Source organism: Oncorhynchus mykiss, chromosome 19, assembly GCF_057628025.1.
Source record: "Oncorhynchus mykiss isolate SJ-2025 chromosome 19, ASM5762802v1, whole genome shotgun sequence".
NCBI lineage: Eukaryota > Metazoa > Chordata > Actinopteri > Salmoniformes > Salmonidae > Oncorhynchus > Oncorhynchus mykiss.
Window position 1 is genome coordinate 73519656 of NC_143040.1, and position 23643 is coordinate 73543298.

At 44.4% G+C, this 23643-nt stretch overlaps 1 protein-coding gene across 4 annotated transcripts in view; it reads right to left on the minus strand.

Moving 5' to 3' along the window:
• Window positions 1-1267: 1267 nt before the first annotated feature.
• Window positions 1268-23643, minus strand: part of LOC110513746 (protein numb homolog) — a 131613-nt gene continuing 109237 nt past the window's right edge. For 2 of the 4 annotated variants that reach the window (XM_090211714.1, XM_090211713.1), the window contains 6 exons: window positions 23307-23447; window positions 17801-18002; window positions 17419-17709; window positions 13389-13547; window positions 9675-9776; window positions 1268-7935 (listed from right to left, as the gene is read on the minus strand). In XM_090211714.1, the coding sequence (XP_090067840.1) occupies window positions 6836-7935; window positions 9675-9776; window positions 13389-13547; window positions 17419-17709; window positions 17801-18002; window positions 23307-23447 (1995 nt within the window). In that variant the 3' untranslated portion in view covers window positions 1268-6835. The remainder of the gene's footprint in view (window positions 7936-9674; window positions 9777-13388; window positions 13548-17418; window positions 17710-17800; window positions 18003-23306; window positions 23448-23643) is intronic. The other 2 variants (XM_090211716.1, XM_090211715.1) reach the window with 1 other exon arrangement.

Consider the following 23643-nt stretch of genomic DNA (forward strand, 5'->3'; position numbering starts at 1 on the left):
AGGACGTCATTGCTCTCTCTCTCTGCTGTGTGCGTGTCTTGCTAATGCTAGCTGTCAATCAAATGGCTAGGGGCCGAAGGTCATTGGCTGGACCTCAAATTGCTCGGTGGGTGCTGGCCAATGTGTCAAAAATGTAGGAACATGACACTGCACAGCTTCCAGAAAATAGTCGATTTCAAGGCTAATTTAGGCAAACAGTAATTCTGCTCATAGATTATGTATGAACATCCAGCCCAAAGCAGGAGGTTTAAAAAATAAATCTTACACAATTACCTTCATTGCATAAAATTGAGTTGGAAGTCAGAAAAATATGAACGCATGGCAATTTCCAATTGTTTACTTTCATGTTTCATGAAGATGTTGAATTAATAACTGTCTTCTGGAAGAAAAAAAACTCCTATTACAAATACCTGTTAAATCTGACTTAATAATTAATTTAAACTGGGGGAGGTGAGGCACCATCTTAATAGAGCAGTGTGCAGATTTAGTTTTAGCAGGTAAAGTTACTTTTTAAAATATATGTAAATCACTAGTAGCAGAGTCAAAGAAAGGCATCGTGAACACACGGAACACAGGGAACTCACGGAACACAGGGAACACACGGAACACAGGGAACTCACGGAACACACGGAACACAGGGAACACACGGAACACAGGGAACACAGGGAACACACAGAACACAGGGAACTCACGGAACACAGGGAACTCACGGAACACAGGGAACACACGGAACACAGGGAACTCACAGAACACACGGAACACACGGAACTCACAGAACACACGGAACACAGGGAACACAGGGAACACACGGAACACAGGGAACACAGGGAACACACGGAACACAGGGAACTCACAGAACACACGGAACACAGGGAACTCACAGAACACACAGAACACACGGAACACAGGGAACACACGGAACACAGGGAACACACGGAACACAGGGAACTCACAGAACACACGGAACACACGGAACTCACGGAACACACGGAACACACGGAACACAGGGAACACACGGAACTCACGGAACACAGGGAACTCACGGAACACAGGGAACACACGGAACACACGGAACACACGGAACACAGGGAACTCACAGAACACACGGAACACAGGGAACTCACGGAACACAGGGAACACATGGAACACACGGAACACAGGGAACTCACGGAACACAGGGAACACACGGAACACAGGGAACACAGGGAACACACGGAACTCAGGGAACACAGGGAACACACGGAACTCATAAACACCCAGAAGCTTGTTTTTCTTCTTCCACCATCAATTTATTACATATTTTTAGCTTAAATTGTTCTGGAAAGAAGTGGAATAAACTAATGAAATCAGAGAACACTTGATCAGAGACCAGATCATGTTCACGAGATCAGAGAACTTATCGTATTCACAGGCTTGATAAAACTGGTTTGATTAAAAAGGCCTGATAAAACAAGTATGTCAGACCAGAGTGAGGGACAGAGTGTACATCCCAAATGGCTCCCTATTCCCTATATAGTGCACTACTATAGACCAGAGCCCTATGGCACCCTATTCCCTATATAGTGCATTTCTCCTGGTCAAAAGTAGTGCACTATAAACAGTGCCTTTGGAAAGTATTCAGACCCCTTGACTTTTCTCACATTTTGTTACGTTACAGCCTTATTCTAAAATGGATTAAATACAACAACAAATCCACATCTATCTACAAACAATACCCCATAATGACATCACAATACCCCATAATGACGTCACAATACCCCATAATGACATCACAATACCCCATAATGACGTCACAATACCCCATAATGACATCACAATACCCCATAATGACATCACAATACCCCATAATGACGTCACAATACCCCATAATGACAAAGCAAAAACAACAGAAATAGCTTATTTACATAAGTATTCAGACCCTTTGCTGTGAGACTCGAAACTGAGTTCAGGTGCATCCTGTTTCCATTGATCATCCTTGAGATGTTTCTACAACTTGATTGGAGTCCACCTGTGGTAAATTCAATTGATTGGACATGATTTGGAAAGACACACACCTGTCTATATAAGGTCCCAAGGCTGACAGGGCATGTCAGAGCAAAAACCAAGCAATGAGGTCGAAGGAATTGTCCGTAGAACTCCGAGACAGGATTGTGTCGAGGCACAGATCTGGGGAAGGGATTGAAGGTCACCAAGAACATAGTGGCCTCCATCATTCTTAAATGGAAGACGTTTGGAACCACCAAGACTCTTCCTAGAGCTGGCCGTCCGGCCAAACTGAGCAATCTGAAGATAAGGGCCTTGGTCAGGGAGGTTACCAAGAATCCGATGGTCACTGAAAGAGCTCCAGAGTTCCTCTGAGGAGATTGGAGATCCTTCCACAAGGACAACCATCTCTGCAGCACTCCACCAATCAGGCCTTATGGTAGAGTGGCCAGACAGAAGCCACTCCTCAGTAAAAGGCACATGGCAGCCCACTTGGAGTTGGTCAAAAGGTAGCTAAAGACTCTCAGACCGAGAAACACGATTCCCTGGTCTGATGAAACCAAGATTGAACTCTTTGGCCTGAATGCCAAGCCTCCCATCTGGAGGAAACCTGGCACCATCCCTATGGTGAAGCATGGTGGTGGCAGCATCCTGCTGTGGGGATGTTTTTCAGCTAGAGGGACTGGGAGATTAGTCAGGATCGAGGGAAAGATGAACAGAGAAAAGTACAGAGAGATCCTTGATGAAAACCTGCTCCATAGCGCGGCCTACCGGGGAACAGTGGGTTAACTGCCTTGTTCAGGGGAAGAACGACAGATTTGAACCTTGTCAGCTCAGGTATTTGGTCCAACGCTCAAACCACTAGGCTACCTGCCTCCTCTAACCACTAGGCTACCTGCCGCCCTAAATTGAATCAATTGTAGAATAAGGCTGAAACGTAACAACATGGGGGAAAAAGTTAAGGGGTCTGAATACTTTCCAAATGCACTGTACACACACACTACCGCTCCTTACTCCTGGTCAAAAGTAGTGCACTATGTAGGGAACAGTGTTCCATTTAGGACTCAAACCAGAGAAAGAGAAACAGGTTCTCTGTCTCTTTCCACTGCAAACAGCTGGACTCACTGTCAGGACCACCGTCAGATTAAAGAGGTCAGGCCCCCCGTCAGATTAAAGAGGTCAGGCCCGCTAGTCAGATTAAAGAGGTCAGGCCCGCCAGTCAGATTAAAGAGGTCAGGCCCCCCGTCAGATTAAAGAGGTCAGGCCCGCCAGTCAGATTAAAGAGGTCAGGCCCGCCAGTCAGATTAAAGAGGTCAGGCCCGCCAGTCAGATTAAAGAGATCAGGCCCACCAGTCAGATTAAAGAGGTCAGGCCCCCCGTCAGATTAAAGAGGTCAGGCCCGCCAGTCAGATTAATGAGGTCAGGCCCCCCAGTCAGATTAATGAGGTCAGGCCCCCCGTCAGATTAAAGAGGTCAGTCCCCCCATCAGATTAATGAGGTCAGGCCCCCCGTCAGATTAAAGAGGTCAGTCCCCCCATCAGATTAATGAGGTCAGGCCCCCCGTCAGATTAATGAGGTCAGGCCGGTTAAAGAGGTCAGGCCCCCCGTCAGATTAAAGAGGTCAGGCCCTCCGTCAGATTAAAGAGGTCAGGCCCCCCGTCAGATTAAAGAGGTCAGGCCCCCCGTCAGATTAAAGAGGTCAGGCCCGCCAGTCAGATTAATGAGGTCGGGCCCCCCGTCAGAATAAAGAGGTCAGGCCCGCCAGTCAGATTAATGAGGTCAGGCCCCCCGTCAGATTAAAGAGGTCAGGCCCGCCAGTCAGATTAATGAGGTCAGGCCCCCAGTCAGATTAATGAGGTCAGGCCCCCCGTCAGATTAATGAGGTCAGGCCCCCTGTCAGATTAATGAGGTCAGGCCGGTTAAAGAGGTCAGGCCCCCCGTCAGATTAAAGAGGTCAGGCCCCCTGTCAGATTAAAGAGGTCAGGCCCCCCGTCAGATTAAAGAGGTCAGGCCCCCCGTCCGGTTAAAGAGGTCAGGACACCCTGTCCTTCTGACACCGATAGGGTTGCATGTTTCCCGCTAACTCTACCAAAATTCCCAGGTTTTCCAGAATTCCTGGGAATTTTTGAAAAGTTACTGGAATTTTGCACCCCCTAGCCACAGATATCAGTTACGGTGAAAACATACATTACCCGCAGCCCTGAACTGATGGCCATCATTCACTAAAGCCCTGAACTGATGACCATCATTCACTAAAGCCCTGAACTGATGGCCATCATTCACTAAAGCCCTGAACTGATGACCATCATTCACTAAAGCCCTGAACTGATGACCATCATTCACTAAAGCCCTGAACTGATGACCATCATTCACTACAAGTCATGAAGTGATGAACTACTGTACTATAGTGCTTGTGCAAATAATATGGGGAAATCAATCATTTTTATTTAAAAAATAATATCATTGAAGGATAAATAAAATTGGGAGATGACACTGTCCGTAGTGTTAAAATACAACAACAACAAAGTACAAACATTACCTCAACAAAATAAAAAGATTGACAATGAAGATGGAAGTCAAATGTAGTTAAGTCCTAACGAATAGTACTATCGAGTACTACATGAGTACTAATTACTAGTACTATCGAGTACTAGATGAGTACTAATTACCAGTACTATCGAGTACTAGATGAGTACTAATTACCAGTACTATCGAGTACTAGATGAGTACTAATTACCAGTACTATTGAGTACTAGATGAGTACTAATTACCAGTACTATCGAGTACTAATTACTAGTACTATCGAGTACTAGATGAGTACTAATTACCAGTACTATCGAGTACTAGATGAGTACTAATTACAAGTACTATCGAGTACTAGATGAGTACTAATTACCAGTACTATCGAGTACTAGATGAGTACTAATTACAAGTACTATCGAGTACTAGATGAGTACTAATTACCAGTACTATCGAGTACTAGATGAGTACTAATTACCAGTACTATCGAGTACTAATTACTAGTACTATCGAGTACTAATTACCAGAACTATCGAGTACTAGATGAGTACTAATTACAAGTACTATCGAGTACTAGATGAGTACTAATTACCAGTACTATCGAGTACTAGATGAGTACTAATTACCAGTACTATCGAGTACTAAATTAGTACTAATTACCAGTACTATCGAGTACTAGATGAGTACTAATTACTAGTACAATCGAGTACTAGACTAGTACTAATTACTAGTACTATCGAGTACTAGACTAGTACTAATTACTAGTACTATCGAGTACTAGATGAGTACTAATTACTAGTACTATCGACTACTAGACTAGTACTAATTACTAGTACTATCGAGAACTAGACTAGTACTAATTACAAGTACTAGACTAGTACTAATTACCAGTACTATCGAGTACTAGATGAGTACTAATTACTAGTACTATCGACTACTAGACTAGTACTATCATAGTAAGGAGACTTGAGAGGGCAGATCAGTGGTAGCAGAGGCAGCCTGGGGGTGTATTCATTAGTCGCACACCGCAGCAAAACGTTACGCAATGGGAAACAAGAGTTTCTATTGGAAAATTCAAGTAGGTCCCTCCCCCGTTTGGTTCTTAACGAATACACCCCCAGGGTACCCCATACTGCCGTTCCACACTGCTGCCCGCTGGATCCACATCGATTGTTTCTGCAATGACGATTGAACTATTTACAGTGAGAAGAACATCCAATCACAGGATGAAAACAGCGAACGGCAAAATGGGACAGAATACAAAATAAAACAGCTGTCCCTTCAACACATTCTCTCTTCAAGTCATCACAGAAATCAGTTGCCGTGAGCTGTGTACACTAATATATTCTTAATAGATATAGATTTATAATATACGATAGTTTCTTGTATACAGGTTGCACATCCCCTCATTGTAGCTAGCTATCCTCTGTGCCCTTGGCAGAGATTACTTTACAACTCTTCTGTTAGATTTCCAAAGCTATTTTTTTAAAATATACCTTAATGCATAAAAATAAAGATTTTGGCATTCTCTCACTTTTTTCTGATTTTTTAAAATGTTTTTAGATGAGAACCTCTGGTCTGGAAGCTCAGTTCTCTTTCAGTGCTGCAGTCCTTCTGCCTGACAGGTGGTCGGGAGAGCAGATCATACTCCAGCCACCTGGGGGCGCTGTGAGCTGGACCAGGAGAGGGAGGAAGGGGTAGCAACCCCTGGTAAAGTTGTTTCAGTATGTCTCGAGAGCTGGGAGGGCTCGGGGTTGGGGCTGGGGTTAGGGTTGGGGCTGGGTTGGGGTTGGGGCTGGGGTCGGGGTTGGGGTCGGGGTTGGGGCTGGGGTCGGGGTTGGGGCTGGGGTTGGGGCTGGGGTTGTGGCTCGGGTCGGGGTTGGGGCTGGGGTCGGGGTCGGGGCTGTGTGTTCTCAGATCCACCACTCTACAGGGTCATCATGTCCACTTCCACGTCATCCAAAGCAACAACACAACTAAACCCACAATACAAATGAAATGTCTGGTAAGCAGCAGCAGCACCTCCATCTCTCCTTCCTGTCCTACTGTTTCCATCCTTCATCCCTGCTGATAGCTCCACCCACCCATCCATCTCCTCCACTCAGGTCCTCCACTAAGCCAATCCAGGCGGACGTAGAGACTGAGAGAAAGGCTAGTCTGCTCCTCTTCCGTCCCTCACCAACCTGCAAATTCATTAAAAAAGTATCCTCCCCCATCATCACCACCTCCTCCTCAGTCCCAGTCCACCACCTCCTCCTCCCAGCTTCTCAGTCCACCACCTCCTCCTCCCAGCTTCCCAGTCCACCACCTCCTCCTCCCAGCTTCTCAGTCTCTAGAGTTGGATCTCAAAGGTCTTGTGCAGCTCGGAGGAGAAGGGGTTAGTGGGCGATGGCGTGGTGCGCTGGCGGGAGTGGCTCTCCAGGGCGGCCCACTTGGCCTCGAAGGGATCGGCCGTCGCCAGGGGTTGCGGGGGAAGGGGAGGGGCCGGGGAGGACGGAGGGGGCAGGGAGGGAGGGGCCCAGCTGTCGGCCCCACCCCCGTTGAAGGCTACACTCCCATTGGGTGCCTGGAAGGGAAGGGGCTGCTGGTGGGGGTTGCTGAAGGGGATACACACAGTGTTCTGATCAGGGTCATACTGGGGGGTGGGGTACGCCTGGGGCTGCGGGGTGGGGTACGCCTGGGACTGGGGGGTGGGGTACGCCTGGGGCTGGGGGGTGGGGTACGCCTGGGGCTGAGTGGCTGAACCAAACACATTGGCCACCATCTGAGAGGGTGTGATGCCCATCACGGGCACACTGGGATGGGCATAGGGCAGCCCGTTGGACATGGGGTAGGAGGCTGGGGCCTGGGTGTGGTAGGCAGGTTGGCGAGGGGTCAGCATGGGAATCGCAGGGGGCAGGGAGGACATGAAGGCCACAGGGGCAACTGCCTGGGTTGGGGGGGTAGAGAAGGGCTGGTTAGGGGCTAGTGTGGCAGGGAAGGCCTGGTTAGGGGGTACGGTAGCAGGGAAGGCCTGGTTAGGGGGTAGGGTAGCAGGGAAGGCCTGGTTAGGGGGTAGGGTAGCAGGGAAGGCCTGGTTAGGGGGTAGGGTAGCAGGGAAGGCCTGGTTAGGGGGTAGGGTAGCAGGGAAGGCCTGGTTAGGGGGTAGTGTAGCCGGGAAGGCCTGGCTAGGGGGTAGGGTAGCAGGGAAGGCCTGGGTGGAAGGCATGGGGACAATGAAAGCCTGGGTTGGGGGGATGGAGAAGGCTTGTGGGTTGGGGGTGAGGAACGGTTGGGAGGGGGGTGTGGACCCGAGTTGCGGAGCGCGGACAGACTTGGTGACCTCCTCGAGCCAACGGTCAGCCTCCGACGGCGTGCGGCGGTGGGAGTGGTGAGACGGAGACGATGTGGCGGAGGGAGGAGCTACAATCACTGGTGTCGTCCAATCACCTCCTAGTAGAGAAAACATCATGGGATGTTTAGACGTTTCAGAGTAAATCCTAATAATTGAACCTGAAAGCATCTTAAAACTGAACAATTACACCGACAACAGATGATGTAGAAAGAGCATTATCAATAGATTTGATTGATTGTCATCAATCATGACGTTGCTAACTTGCTAAGCGTCAGACTTGCTGTGGAATCAATTTAGTTGAATCCAGCCTGTCTGTGTTCTGGTCTGGTGTCTCAGTCCAGAGAAACAGAACCAGTCTGTCTGTGTTCTGGTCTGGTGTCTCAGTCCAGAGAAACAGAACCAGTCGGTCTGTGTTCTGGTCTGGTGTCTCAGTCCAGAGAAACAGAACCAGTCTGTGTTCTGGTCTGGTGTCTCAGTCCAGAGAAACAGAACCAGCCTGTCTGTGTTCTGGTCTGGTGTCTCAGTCCATAGAAACAGAACCAGCCTGTCTGTGTTCTGGTCTGGTGACTCAGTCCAGAGAAACAGAACCAGCCTGTCTGTGTTCTGGTCTGGTGACTCAGTCCAGAGAAACAGAACCAGCCTGTCTGTGTTCTGGTCTGGTGACTCAGTCCAGAGAAACAGAACCAGCCTGTCTGTGTTCTGGTCTGGTGACTCAGTCCAGAGAAACAGAACCAGCCTGTCTGTGTTCTGGTCTGGTGTCTCAGTCCAGAGAAACAGAACCAGCCTGTCTGTGTTCTGGTCTGGTGACTCAGTCCAGAGAAACAGAACCAGCCTGTCTGTGTTCTGGTCTGGTGTCTCAGTCCAGAGAAACAGAACCAGACTGTGTTCTGGTCTGGTGTCTCAGTCCAGAGAAACAGAACCAGTCTGTCTGTGTTCTGGTCTGGTGTCTCAGTCCAGAGAAACAGAACCAGCCTGTCTGTGTTCTGGTCTGGTGACTCAGTCCAGAGAAACAGAACCAGCCTGTCTGTGTTCTGGTCTGGTGACTCAGTCCAGAGAAACAGAACCAGCCTGTCTGTGTTCTGGTCTGGTGTCTCAGTCCAGAGAAACAGAACCAGCCTGTCTGTGTTCTGGTCTGGTGTCTCAGTCCAGAGAAACAGAACCAGCCTGTCTGTGTTCTGGTCTGGTGTCTCAGTCCAGAGAAACAGAACCAGACTGTGTTCTGGTCTGGTGTCTCAGTCCAGAGAAACAGAACCAGCCTGTCTGTGTTCTGGTCTGGTGTCTCAGTCCAGAGAAACAGAAACAGCCTGTCTGTGTTCTGGTCTGGTGACTCAGTCCATAGAAACAGAACCAGACTGTGTTCTGGTCTGGTGACTCAGTCCAGAGAAACAGAACCAGCCTGTCTGTGTTCTGGTCTGGTGTCTCAGTCCAGAGAAACAGAACCAGCCTGTCTGTGTTCTGGTCTGGTGTCTCAGTCCAGAGAAACAGAACCAGCCTGTATGTGTTCTGGTCTGGTGTCTCAGTCCAGAGAAACAGAACCAGCCTGTGTTCTGGTCTGGTGTCTCAGTCCATAGAAACAGAACCAGCCTGTCTGTGTTCTGGTCTGGTGTCTCAGTCCAGAGAAACAGAACCAGCCTGTATGTGTTCTGGTCTGGTGTCTCAGTCCAGAGAAACAGAACCAGCCTGTGTTCTGGTCTGGTGTCTCAGTCCATAGAAACAAAACCAGCCTGTCTGTGTTCTGGTCTGGTGTCTCAGTCCAGAGAAACAGAACAACCACAGTAGTAGCCAAACACCAAGGGGACTTAGGCTCCTAAATCTATTTCTATGCTCTAGTCCTTACCTGGGTGTGCTGAGGTGGAGGTCGGGGGGGTATGGTGCCCTGCATGGCCAGGAGTCTTGGCCCAGGGGTTAGTGTCTCGGGCAGGAAGTGGAGGGGGCAATGCTGGAGAGTTAGACAAATATTAGATGATACATACAGACACCATGTGGTAATATTAGATGATACATACAGACACCATGTTGTAATATTAGATGATACATACAGACACCATGTTGTAATATTAGATGATACATACAGACACCATGTGGTATATAGACATGGTAATATTAGATGATACATACAGACACCATGTGGTAATATTAGATGATTACATACAGACACCATGTTGTAATATTAGATGATACATACAGACACCATGTGGTAATATTAGATGATTACATACAGACACCATGTTGTAATATTAGATGATACATACAGACACCATGTGGTATATAGACATGGTAATATTAGATGATACATACAGACACCATGTGGTATATAGACATGATAATATTAGATGATACATACAGACACCATGTGGTATATAGACATGGTAATATTAGATGATACATACAGACACCATGTGGTATATAGACATGGTAATATTAGATGATACATACAGACACCATGTGGTATATAGACATGGTAATATTAGATGGTACATACAGACACCATGTTGTAATATTAGATGATACATACAGACACCATGTGGTATATAGACATGGTAATATTAGATGATACATACAGACACCATGTGGTATATAGACATGGTAATATTAGATGATACATACAGACACCATGTAGTATATAGACATGATAATATTAGATGATACATACAGACACCATGTTGTAATATTAGATGATACATACAGACACCATGTTGTAATATTAGATGATACATACAGACACCATGTGGTATATAGACATGGTAATATTAGATGATACATACAGACACCATGTTGTAATATTAGATGATACATACAGACACCATGTGGTATATAGACATGGTAATATTAGATGATACATACAGACACCATGTTGTAATATTAGATGATACATACAGACACCATGTTGTCATATTAGATGATACATACAGACACCATGTGGTATATAGACATGGTAATATTAGATGATACATACAGACACCATGTGGTAATATTAGATGATTACATACAGACACCATGTTGTAATATTAGATGATACATACAGACACCATGTGGTAATATTAGATGATACATACAGACACCATGTGGTAATATTAGATGATACATACAGACACCATGTGGTATATAGACATGGTAATATTAGATGATACATACAGACACCATGTGGTAATATTAGATGATACATACAGACACCATGTTGTAATATTAGATGATACATACAGACACCATGTGGTAATATTAGATGATACATACAGACACCATGTGGTAATATTAGATGATACATACAGACACCATGTGGTAATATTAGATGATACATACAGACACCATGTTGTAATATTAGATGATACATACAGACACCATGTGGTAATATTAGATGATACATACAGACACCATGTTGTAATATTAGATGATACATACAGACACCATGTGGTATATAGACATGGTAATATTAGATGATACATACAGACACCATGTTGTAATATTAGATGATACATACAGACACCATTTTGTAATATTAGATGATACATACAGACACCATGTGGTATATAGACATGGTAATATTAGATGATACATACAGACACCATGTGGTATATAGACATGATAATATTAGATGATACATACAGACACCATGTTGTAATATTAGATGATACATACAGACACCATGTTGTAATATTAGATGATACATACAGACACCATGTGGTATATAGACATGGTAATATTAGATGATACATACAGACACCATGTTGTAATATTAGATGATACATACAGACACCATGTTGTAATATTAGATGATACATACAGACACCATGTGGTATATAGACATGGTAATATTAGATGATACATAGACACCATGTTGTAATATTAGATGATACATACAGACACCATGTTGTAATATTAGATGATACATACAGACACCATGTGGTATATAGACATGGTAATATTAGATGATACATACAGACACCATGTGGTATATAGACATGGTAATATTAGATGATACATACAGACACCATGTGGTATATAGACATGATAATATTAGATGATACATACAGACACCATGTTGTAATATTAGATGATACATACAGACACCATGTTGTAATATTAGATGATACATACAGACACCATGTGGTATATAGACATGGTAATATTAGATGATACATACAGACACCATGTTGTAATATTAGATGATACATACAGACACCATGTTGTAATATTAGATGATACATACAGACACCATGTGGTATATAGACATGGTAATACTAGATGATACATACAGACACAATGTTGTAATATTAGATGATACATACAGACACCATGTGGTATATAGACATGGTAATATTAGATGATACATACAGACACCATGTGGTATATAGACATGATAATATTAGATGATACATACAGACACCATGTTGTAATATTAGATGATACATACAGACACCATGTTGTAATATTAGATGATACATACAGACACCATGTGGTATATAGACATGGTAATACTAGATGATACATACAGACACAATGTTGTAATATTAGATGATACATACAGACACCATGTGGTATATAGACATGGTAATATTAGATGATACATACAGACACCATGTGGTAATATTAGATGATACATACAGACACCATGTGGTATATAGACATGGTAATATTAGATGATACATACAGACACCATGTGGTATATAGACATGGTAATATTAGATGATACATACAGACACCATGTGGTATATAGACATGGTAATACTAGATGATACATACAGACACCATGTTGTAATATTAGATGATACATACAGACACCATGTGGTATATAGACATGGTAATATTAGATGATACATACAGACACCATGTTGTAATATTAGATGATACATACAGACACCAAATGGTAATATTAGATGATACACACAGACACCATGTGGTATATAGACATGGTAATATTAGATAATACATACAGACACCATGTGGTAATATTAGATGATACATACAGACACCATGTGGTATATAGACATGGTAATATTAGATGATACATACAGACACCATGTGGTATATAGACATGGTAATATTAGATGATACATACAGACACCATGTGGTATATAGACATGGTAATATTAGATGATACATAGACACCATGTTGTAATATTAGATGATACATACAGACACCATGTTGTAATATTAGATGATACATACAGACACCATGTGGTAATATTAGATGATACATAGAGACACCATGTGGTAATATTAGATGATACATACAGACACCATGTTGTAATATTAGATGATACATACAGACACCATGTGGTATATAGACATGGTAATATTAGATGATACATACAGACACCATGTGGTAATATTAGATGATACATACAGACACCATGTGGTATATAGACATGGTAATATTAGATGATACATACAGACACCATGTGGTATATAGACATGGTAATATTAGATGAAGCACTTCATAACGCATGGGAGACAAAATGCAGGGAGACAAGGCCTAGAAAAATGCACGTGAACTCGTGTTATTGTGTGTGTGTCGGCTGTCTTGGTTTGTGTTCCAGTGGCGTGCAGTTACCTGGCTGAGCCCCCGGGGGCGCTACAGGTGACTGTGGGCTGGAGGTTGGTCGGGGCATGGGGGCCTGGGAGAAGGGGTCTTCCGGAGGCCCACTGAAGGCTGAGGCGATCTGGGTACACAACGAGCTGATGCTGTCGCCCTCTCCCTCCACCTCTGGGACTGGAGGAACGGTACATGGACATTTTTCAGACATTCAGCCATGAGGTACCCTCACAAAAAAACACTGTTTATGATGTGTGCTGTCTGGGGGCGCTGAGGACGGAGCAGAAGACACATTTCTGTTGTATTGTAGTGGACAGAATCATTATGGACAATACTGTGGTATTGTAGTGGACAGAATCATTATGGACAATACTGTTGTATTGTAGTGGACAGAATCATTATGGACAATACTGTTGTATTGTAGTGGACAGAATCATTATGGACAATACTGTTGTATTGTAGTGGACAGAATCATTATGGACAATACTGTTGTATTGGACAGAATCATTATGGACAATACTGTTGTATTGTATTGGACAGAATCATTATGGACAGAATCATTATGGACAATACTGTTGTATTGTAGTGGACAGAATCATTATGGACAATACTGTTGTATTGTATTGGACAGAAACATTATGGACAATACTGTTTTATTGGACAGAAACATTATGGACAATACTGTTGTATTGTATTGGACAGAATAATTATGGACAGAATCATTATGGACAATACTGTTGTATTGTAGGGGACAGAATCATTATGGACAATACTGTTGTAGTGGACAGAATCATTATGGACAATACTGTTGTATTGTAGTGGACAGAATCATTATGGACAATACTGTTGTATTGTATTGGAGAGAATCATTATGGACAATACTGTTGTATTGTATTGGACATAATCATTATGGACAATACTGTTGTATTGTATTGGACAGAATCATTATGGACAATACTGTTGTATTGTATTGGACAGAATCATTATGGACAATACTGTTGTAGTGGACAGAATCATTATGGACAATACTGTTGTATTGTAGTGGACAGAATCATTATGGACAATACTGTTGTATTGTATTGGACATAATCATTATGGACAATACTGTTGTATTGTAGTGGACAGAATCATTATGGACAATACTGTTGTATTGTAGTGGACATAATCATTATGGACAATACTGTTGTATTGTATTGGACATAATCATTATGGACAATACTGTTGTATTGTATTGGACAGAATCATTATGGACAATACTGTTGTATTGTATTGGACAGAATCATTATGGACAGAATCATTATGGACAATACTGTTGTATTGTAGTGGACATAATCATTATGGACAATACTGTTGTATTGTATTGGACAGAATCATTATGGACAATACTGTTGTATTGTAGGGGACAGAATCATTATGGACAATACTGTTGTAGTGGACAGAATCATTATGGACAATACTGTTGTATTGTAGTGGACAGAATCATTATGGACAATACTGTTGTATTGGAGAGAATCATTATGGACAATACTGTTGTATTGTAGTGGACAGAATCATTATGGACAATACTGTTGTAATGTATTGGACAGAAACATTATGGACAATACTGTTGTATTGTATTGGACAGAATCATTATGGACAATACTGTTGTATTGGACAGAATCATTATGGACAATACTGTTGTATTGTATTGGACAGAATCATTATGGACAGAATCATTATGGACAATACTGTTGTATTGTATTGGAGAGAATCATTATGGACAGAATCATTATGGACAATACTGTTGTATTGTATTGGAGAGAATCATTATGGACAGAATCATTATGGACAATACTGTTGTATTGTATTGGAGAGAATCATTATGGACAATACTGTTGTATTGTATTGGACATAAACATTATGGACAATACTGTTGTATTGTATTGGACAGAATCATTATGGACAGAATCATTATGGACAATACTGTTGTATTGTATTGGAGAGAATCATTATGGACAATACTGTTGTATTGTATTGGACAGAATCATTATGGACAATACTGTTGCATTGTATTGGACAGAATCATTATGGACAATACTGTTGTATTGTATTGGAGAGAATCATTATGGACAATACTGTTGTATTGTATTGGACAGAATCATTATGGACAATACTGTTGTATTGTATTGGACAGAATCATTATGGACAATACTGTTGCATTGTATTGGACAGAATCATTATGGACACATAGCAAGCCACTGATGCCTAATATTGTTTCATACATGGTTACAAAGTGATGTATTGATCTATTGTAGGTGAATGAGACAAGAGTGTACCCACATCTCACCTGTGTTGTTCATGGTGAGGTCAGACTAGCTACAGACTGACCTGTGTTGTTCATGGTGAGGTCAGACTAGCTACAGACTGACCTGTGTTATTCATGGTGAGGTCAGACTAGCTACAGACTGACCTGTGTTGTTCATGGTGAGGTCAGACTAGCTACAGACTGACCTGTGTTGTTCATGGTGAGGTCAGACTAGCTACAGACTGACCTGTGTTGTTCATGGTGAAGTCAGACTAGCTACAGACTGACCTGTGTTGTTCATGGTGAGGTCAGACTAGCTACAGACAGACCTGTGTTGTTCATGGTGAGGTCAGACTAGCTACAGACTGACCTGTGTTGTTCATGGTGAGGTCAGACTAGCTACAGACTGACCTGTGTTGTTCATGGTGAGGTCAGACTAGCTACAGACAGACCTGTGTTGTTCATGGTGAGGTCAGACTAGCTACAGACAGACCTGTGTTGTTCATGGTGAAGTCAGACTAGCTACAGACTGACCTGTGTTGTTCATGGTGAGGTCAGACTAGCTACAGACTGACCTGTGTTGTTCATGGTGAGGTCAGACTAGCTACAGACTGACCTGTGTTGTTCATGGTGAGGTCAGACTAGCTACAGACAGACCTGTGTTGTTCATGGTGAGGTCAGACTAGCTACAGACTGACCTGTGTTGTTCATGGTGAGGTCAGACTAGCTACAGACTGACCTGTGTTGTTCATGGTGAGGTCAGACTAGCTACAGACTGACCTGTGTTGTTCATGGTGAGGTCAGACTAGCTACAGACTGACCTGTGTTGTTCATGGTGAGGTCAGACTAGCTACAGACAGACCTGTGTTGTTCATGGTGAGGTCAGACTAGCTACAGACAGACCTGTGTTGTTCATGGTGAGGTCAGACTAGCTACAGACAGACCTGTGTTGTTCATGGTGAGGTCAGACTAGCTACAGACTGACCTGTGTTGTTCATGGTGAGGTCAGACTAGCTACAGACAGACCTGTGTTGTTCATGGTGAGGTCAGACTAGCTACAGACAGACCTGTGTTGTTCATGGTGAGGTCAGACTAGCTACAGACTGACCTGTGTTGTTCATGGTGAGGTCAGACTAGCTACAGACTGACCTGTGTTGTTCATGGTGAGGTCAGACTAGCTACAGACAGACCTGTGTTGTTCATGGTGAGGTCAGACTAGCTACAGACTGACCTGTGTTGTTCATGGTGAGGTCAGACTAGCTACAGACTGACCTGTGTTGTTCATGGTGAGGTCAGACTAGCTACAGACTGACCTGTGTTGTTCATGGTGAGGTCAGACTAGCTACAGACTGACCTGTGTTGTTCATGGTGAGGTCAGACTAGCTACAGACAGACCTGTGTTGTTCATGGTGAGGTCAGACTAGCTACAGACTGACCTGTGTTATTCATGGTGAGGTCAGACTAGCTACAGACTGACCTGTGTTGTTCATGGTGAGGTCAGACTAGCTACAGACAGACCTGTGTTGTTCATGGTGAGGTCAGACTAGCTACAGACTGACCTGTGTTGTTCATGGTGAAGTCAGACTAGCTACAGACTGACCTGTGTTGTTCATGGTGAGGTCAGACTAGCTACAGACAGACCTGTGTTGTTCATGGTGAGGTCAGACTAGCTACAGACTGACCTGTGTTGTTCATGGTGAGGTCAGACTAGCTACAGACTGACCTGTGTTGTTCATGGTGAGGTCAGACTAGCTACAGACTGACCTGTGTTGTTCATGGGGAAGTCAGACTGCATGGTAGGGGGCAGATCGTTCATCCTGAGAGACAGCTGCCGTTTGAAGGGAGAGGAGTTGTTGTTGAGGGCAGGGAACCCTCTGAAGGAACCCTGTCTGGCCAGGACCTCCACTGGGGCGTGTCTGCGGGGGATAACCTGGGGGCCCAGGGGAGGGGAGGAGGAGGGGGACGGTGGCCCTGGTAGAGGGGCCACAGCCTGGTTCACCACACCCTCACTGGGGCCTGAGGAGAGAGGGATGGGGGGCCTGACATCGCCCTCCGCTGTAGGAAACATCAGGGGATGGCAGACCACCAGACAGATACATCATGTAAAGAACGGGTCACAAGAACACACACACACACACACACACACCTTTCTTGTCCTGTAACTGCCTCATGACCTCCTCTCGCTCAGCGGCTTCCGTCGCCGTGGTAACTCGGAACGAGCCCTCCCTGGTGAAGGTGGTTCTGTTGGAGTCGAAGGTTGCTGTGACACCACACTCCTTCTCTCTCTTCTGTTTCCTCTCCAGACAGGCAGCGAAGGCACAGCCCACCGAGTGGCTCAGACGCTCTCCCTTTACACAATACCACATAACACCTTAAGACATTACCACATAACACCTTAATAACACCTGAATAACACCTGAATAACACCTGAATAACAGCCATTCTCCCTGAGACAACACTTCAGTAATAGTATTTGGTATTATCTGTTGTGAAAGCAGCAGCTACTCTTCCTGGGGTCAACATGAAACACAGAACACAAAACACGAAACAGGAAACACGAAACACAGAACACAGAACACGAAACACAGAACACAGAACACGAAACAGGAAACACAGAACACGAAACAGGAAACACAGACGAAACACGAAACACAGAACACGAAACAGGAAACACAGACGAAACACGAAACAGGAAACACAGAACACAAAACATGAAACACGAAACAGGAAACACAGACGAAACACGAAACATGAAACACAGAACACAGAACATGAAACACAGAACATGAAACACAAAACATGAAACACAGAACATGAAACACAGAACACAAAACATGAAACACAGAACATGAAACACAAAACATGAAACACAGAACACAAAACATGAAACACAGAACATGAAACACAGAACATGAAACACAGAACACAAAACATGAAACACGGAACACAGAACACGAAACACAGAACATGAAACACAGAACACAAAACACAAAACACGAAACAGGAAACACAGACGAAACATGAAACATGAAACACAGAACACAGAACATGAAACACAGAACATGAAACACAAAACATGAAACACAAAACATGAAACACAGAACATGAAACACAGAACATGAAACACAGAACATGAAACACAGAACACAGAACACAAAACATGAAACACAGAACACAAAACATGAAACACAGAACACAACACAGAACACAAAACACAGAACACAAAACATGAAACACAGAACACAACACAGAACACAAAACATGAAACAGAACACAACACAGAACACAAAACATGAAACACAGAACACAAAACATGAAACACAGAACACAAAACATGAAAAACAGAACACAGAACTCAGAAAACAGAACACAAAACATGAAACAGAACACAAAACACAGAACACAAAACACAGAACACAGAACACAGAACACAGAACACAGAACACAGAACACAAAACACAGAACACAAAACATGACATAATACAGAACATCAATAGACAAGGACATCAAGGACAATACGCCGTACATTTAAAACATCACGTAGCCTCCATATCAGTACATACACACAGACTATCTAGGTCCAATAGGGGAGAGGCCTTGTGCCGTGAGGTGTTGCTTTCTCTGTTTTGTGAAACCAGGTTTGCTGTTTATTTGAGCAATATGAGATGGAAGGAAGTTCCATGCAATAAGGGCTCTATATAATACTGTACGCTTTCTTGAATATGTTCTGGATTTGGGGACCGTGAAAAGACCCCTGGTGGCATGTCTGGTGGGGTAAGTGTGTGTGTGTGTGTGTGTGTGTCAGAGCTGTGTGTAAGTTGACGATGCAAACATTTCGGGATTTTCAACACTTCAGTCATGACATGAGGCATAAGAAGATGTTTGGCTTGTTGCAACAGAAGACTCTCCTTGCGTGATGTTAGTTCATGATTTACAGCACCACCTGCCAATGCTGAGGCTTTTATCATTTCACTAGTGAGACTAGCTTAAGGTCTTATCATTTCACTAGTGAGACTAGCTTAAGGTCTTATCATTTCACTAGTGAGACTAGCTTAAGGTCTTATCATTTCACTAGTGAGACTAGCTTAAGGTCTTATCATTTCACTAGTGAGACTAGCTTAAGGTCTTCCTTATCATTTCACTAGTGAGACTAGCTTAAGGTCTTATCATTTCACTAGTGAGACTAGCTTAAGGTCATCCTTATCATTTCACTAGTGAGGCTAGCTTAAGGTCTTATCATTTCACTAGTGAGACTAGCTTAAGGTCTTCCTTATCATTTCACTAGTGAGACTAGCTTAAGGTCATCCTTATCATTTCACTAGTGAGACTAGCTTAAGGTCTTATCATTTCACTAGTGAGACTAGCTTAAGGTCTTATCATTTCACTAGTGAGACTAGCTTAAGGTCTTCCTTATCATTTCACTAGTGAGACTAGCTTAAGGTCTTATCATTTCACTAGTGAGACTAGCTTAAGGTCATCCTTATCATTTCACTAGTGAGGCTAGCTTAAGGTCTTATCATTTCACTAGTGAGACTAGCTTAAGGTCTTCCTTATCATTTCACTAGTGAGACTAGCTTAAGGTCATCCTTATCATTTCACTAGTGAGGCTAGCTTAAGGTCTTATCATTTCACTAGTGAGACTAGCTTAAGGTCTTATCATTTCACTAGTGAGACTAGCTTAAGGTCTTCCTTATCATTTCACTAGTGAGGCTAGCTTAAGGTCTTATCATTTCACTAGTGAGACTAGCTTAAGGTCTTATCATTTCACTAGTGAGACTAGCTTAAGGTCTTATCATTTCACTAGTGAGACTAGCTTAAGGTCTTATCATTTCACTAGTGAGACTAGCTTAAGGTCATCCTTATCATTTCACTAATGAGGCTAGCTTAAGGTCTTATCATTTCACTAGTGAGACTAGCTTAAGGTCTTATCATTTCACTAGTGAGACTAGCATAAGTTCAGGTTTAGGGGTTAGGGTAACAGGTTAGGGTCTGGTTTAGGGGTGAGGGTAACAGGTTAGGGTAACAGGTTAGGGCCTGGTTTAGGGGTGAGGGTAACAGGTTAGGGTCTGGTTTAGGGGTGAGGGTAACAGGTTAGGGTAACAGGTTAGGGCCTGGTTTAGGGGTGAGGGTAACAGGTTAGGGTCTGGTTTAGGGGTGAGGGTAACAGGTTAGGGTAACAGGTTAGGGTCTGGTTTAGAGGTGAGGGTAACAGGTTAGGGCCTGGTTTAGGGGTTAGGGTAACAGGTTAGGGCCTGGTTTAGGGGTGAGGGTAACAGGTTAGGGTCTGGTTTTGGGGTGAGGGTCTGGTTTAGGGGTGAGGGTAACAGGTTAGGGTAACAGGTTAGGGCCTGGTTTAGAGGTGAGGGTAACAGGTTAGGGTCTGGTTTAGGGGTGAGGGTAACAGGTTAGGGTAACAGGTTAGGGCCTGGTTTTGGGGTGAGGGTCTGGTTTAGGGGTTAGGGTAACAGGTTAGGGTCTGGTTTTGGGGTGAGGGTAACAGGTTAGGGTCTGGTTTAGGGGTGAGGGTAACAGGTTAGGGTAACAGGTTAGGGTCTGGTTTTGGGGTGAGGGTAACAGGTTAGGGTCTGGTTTAGGGGTTAGGGTAACAGGTTAGGGTCTGATTTAGGGGTGAGGGTAACAGGTTAGGGTCTGGTTTTGGGGTGAGGGTCTGGTTTAGGGGTTAGGGTAACAGGTTAGGGTAACAGGTTAGGGTCTGGTTTTGGGGTGAGGGTCTGGTTTAGGGGTTAGGGTAACAGGTTAGGGTCTGGTTTTGGGGTGAGGGTCTGGTTTAGGGGTTAGGGTAACAGGTTAGGGTAACAGGTTAGGGTCTGGTTTTGGGGTGAGGGTCTGGTTTAGGGGTTAGGGTAACAGGTTAGGGTAACAGGTTAGGGTCTGGTTTTGGGGTTAGGGTAACAGGTGAGGGTCTGGTTTAGGGGTTAGGGTAACAGGTGAGGGTCTGGTTTAGGGGTTAGAGTAACAGGTTAGGGTAACAGGTGAGGGTCTGGTTTAGGGGTTAGGGTAACAGGTGAGGGTCTGGTTTAGGGGTTAGGGTAACAGGTTAGGGTCTGGTTTAGGGGTGAGGGTAACAGGTTAGGGTCTGGTTTAGGGGTGAGGGTAACAGGTTAGGGTAACAGGTTAGGGTCTGGTTTAGGGGTTAGGGTAACAGGTTAGGGTCTGGTTTAGGGGTTAGGGTAACAGGTTAGGGTCTGGTTTAGAGGTGAGGGTAACAGGTTAGGGTCTGGTTTAGGGGTGAGGGTAACAGGTTAGGGCCTGGTTTTGGGGTGAGGGTCTGGGTTTAGGGGTTAGGGTAACAGGTTAGGGTCTGATTTAGGGGTGAGGGTAACAGGTTAGGGTCTGGTTTTGGGGTGAGGGTCTGGTTTAGGGGTTAGGGTAACAGGTTAGGGTAACAGGTTAGGGTCTGGTTTTGGGGTGAGGGTCTGGTTTAGGGGTTGGGGTAACAGGTTAGGGTCTGATTTCAACGTGAGGGTAACAGGTTAGGGTCTGGTTTTGGGGTGAGGGTCTGGTTTAGGGGTGAGGGTAACAGGTTAGGGTAACAGGTTAGGGTCTGGTTTTGGGGTGAGGGTCTGGTTTAGGGGTTAGGTAACAGGTGAGGGTCTGGTTTAGGGGTTAGGGTAACAGGTTAGGGTAACAGGTTAGGGTCTGGTTTAGGGGTTAGGGTAACAGGTTAGGGTCTGGTTTAGGGGTTAGGGTAACAGGTTAAGGTCTGGTTTAGGGGTTAGGGTAACAGGTTAGGGCCTGGTTTAGGGGTTAGGGTAACAGGTTAGGGTCTGGTTTAGGAGTGAGGGTAACAGGTTAGGGTCTGGTTTAGGGGTGAGGGTAACAGGTTAGGGTCTGGTTTAGGGGTGAGGGTAACAGGTTAGGGTCTGGTTTAGGGGTGAGGGTAACAGGTTAGGGTCTGGTTTAGGGGTGAGGGTAACAGGTTAGGGTAACAGGTTAGGGCCTGGTTTAGGGGTGAGGGTAACAGGTTAGGGTCTGGTTTTGGGGTGAGGGTAACAGGTTAGGGTAACAGGTTAGGGCCTGGTTTAGGGGTGAGGGTAACAGGTTAGGGTCTGGTTTAGGGGTGAGGGTAACAGGTTAGGGTAACAGGTTAGGGCCTGGTTTAGGGGTGAGGGTAACAGGTTAGGGTCTGGTTTAGGGGTGAGGGTAACAGGTTAGGGTAACAGGTTAGGGCCTGGTTTAGGGGTGAGGGTAACAGGTTAGGGTCTGGTTTTGGGGTGAGGGTCTGGTTTAGGGGTGAGGGTAACAGGTTAGGGTAACAGGTTAGGGCCTGGTTTAGGGGTGAGGGTAACAGGTTAGGGTCTGGTTTAGGGGTGAGGGTAACAGGTTAGGGTAACAGGTTAGGGCCTGGTTTAGGGGTGAGGGTAACAGGTTAGGGTCTGGTTTAGGGGTGAGGGTAACAGGTTAGGGTAACAGGTTAGGGCCTGGTTTAGGGGTGAGGGTAACAGGTTAGGGTCTGGTTTTGGGGTGAGGGTCTGGTTTAGGGGTGAGGGTAACAGGTTAGGGTAACAGGTTAGGGCCTGGTTTAGGGGTAAGGGTAACAGGTTAGGGTCTGGTTTAGGGGTTAGGGTAACAGGTTAGGGTAACAGGTTAGGGCCTGGTTTAGGGGTGAGGGTAACAGGTTAGGGTCTTACAGAGTCCTTGATAGCCATGAAGCAGTGGCAGATCCAGCGTCTCGTAGTTCCATCTCTACAGATGTAGGAGAACGCTCTCTCAAAGTTCCTGTCCGGAGCGCAGAACGATACTTTCTCTATTGTCTGGTCTAGGATCAGGTCCTACAGAGGAGAGACATTATCATTACACCATTATCATTACAACATTATTACATTGCACCATTACCATTACAACATTATCACATTACACCATCATCACGTTACACCATTGTCATTACAACATTATCACATTACACCATCATCACGTTACACCATTATCGTTACAGCGTTATCACTGCAGTATTATCACATTGCACCA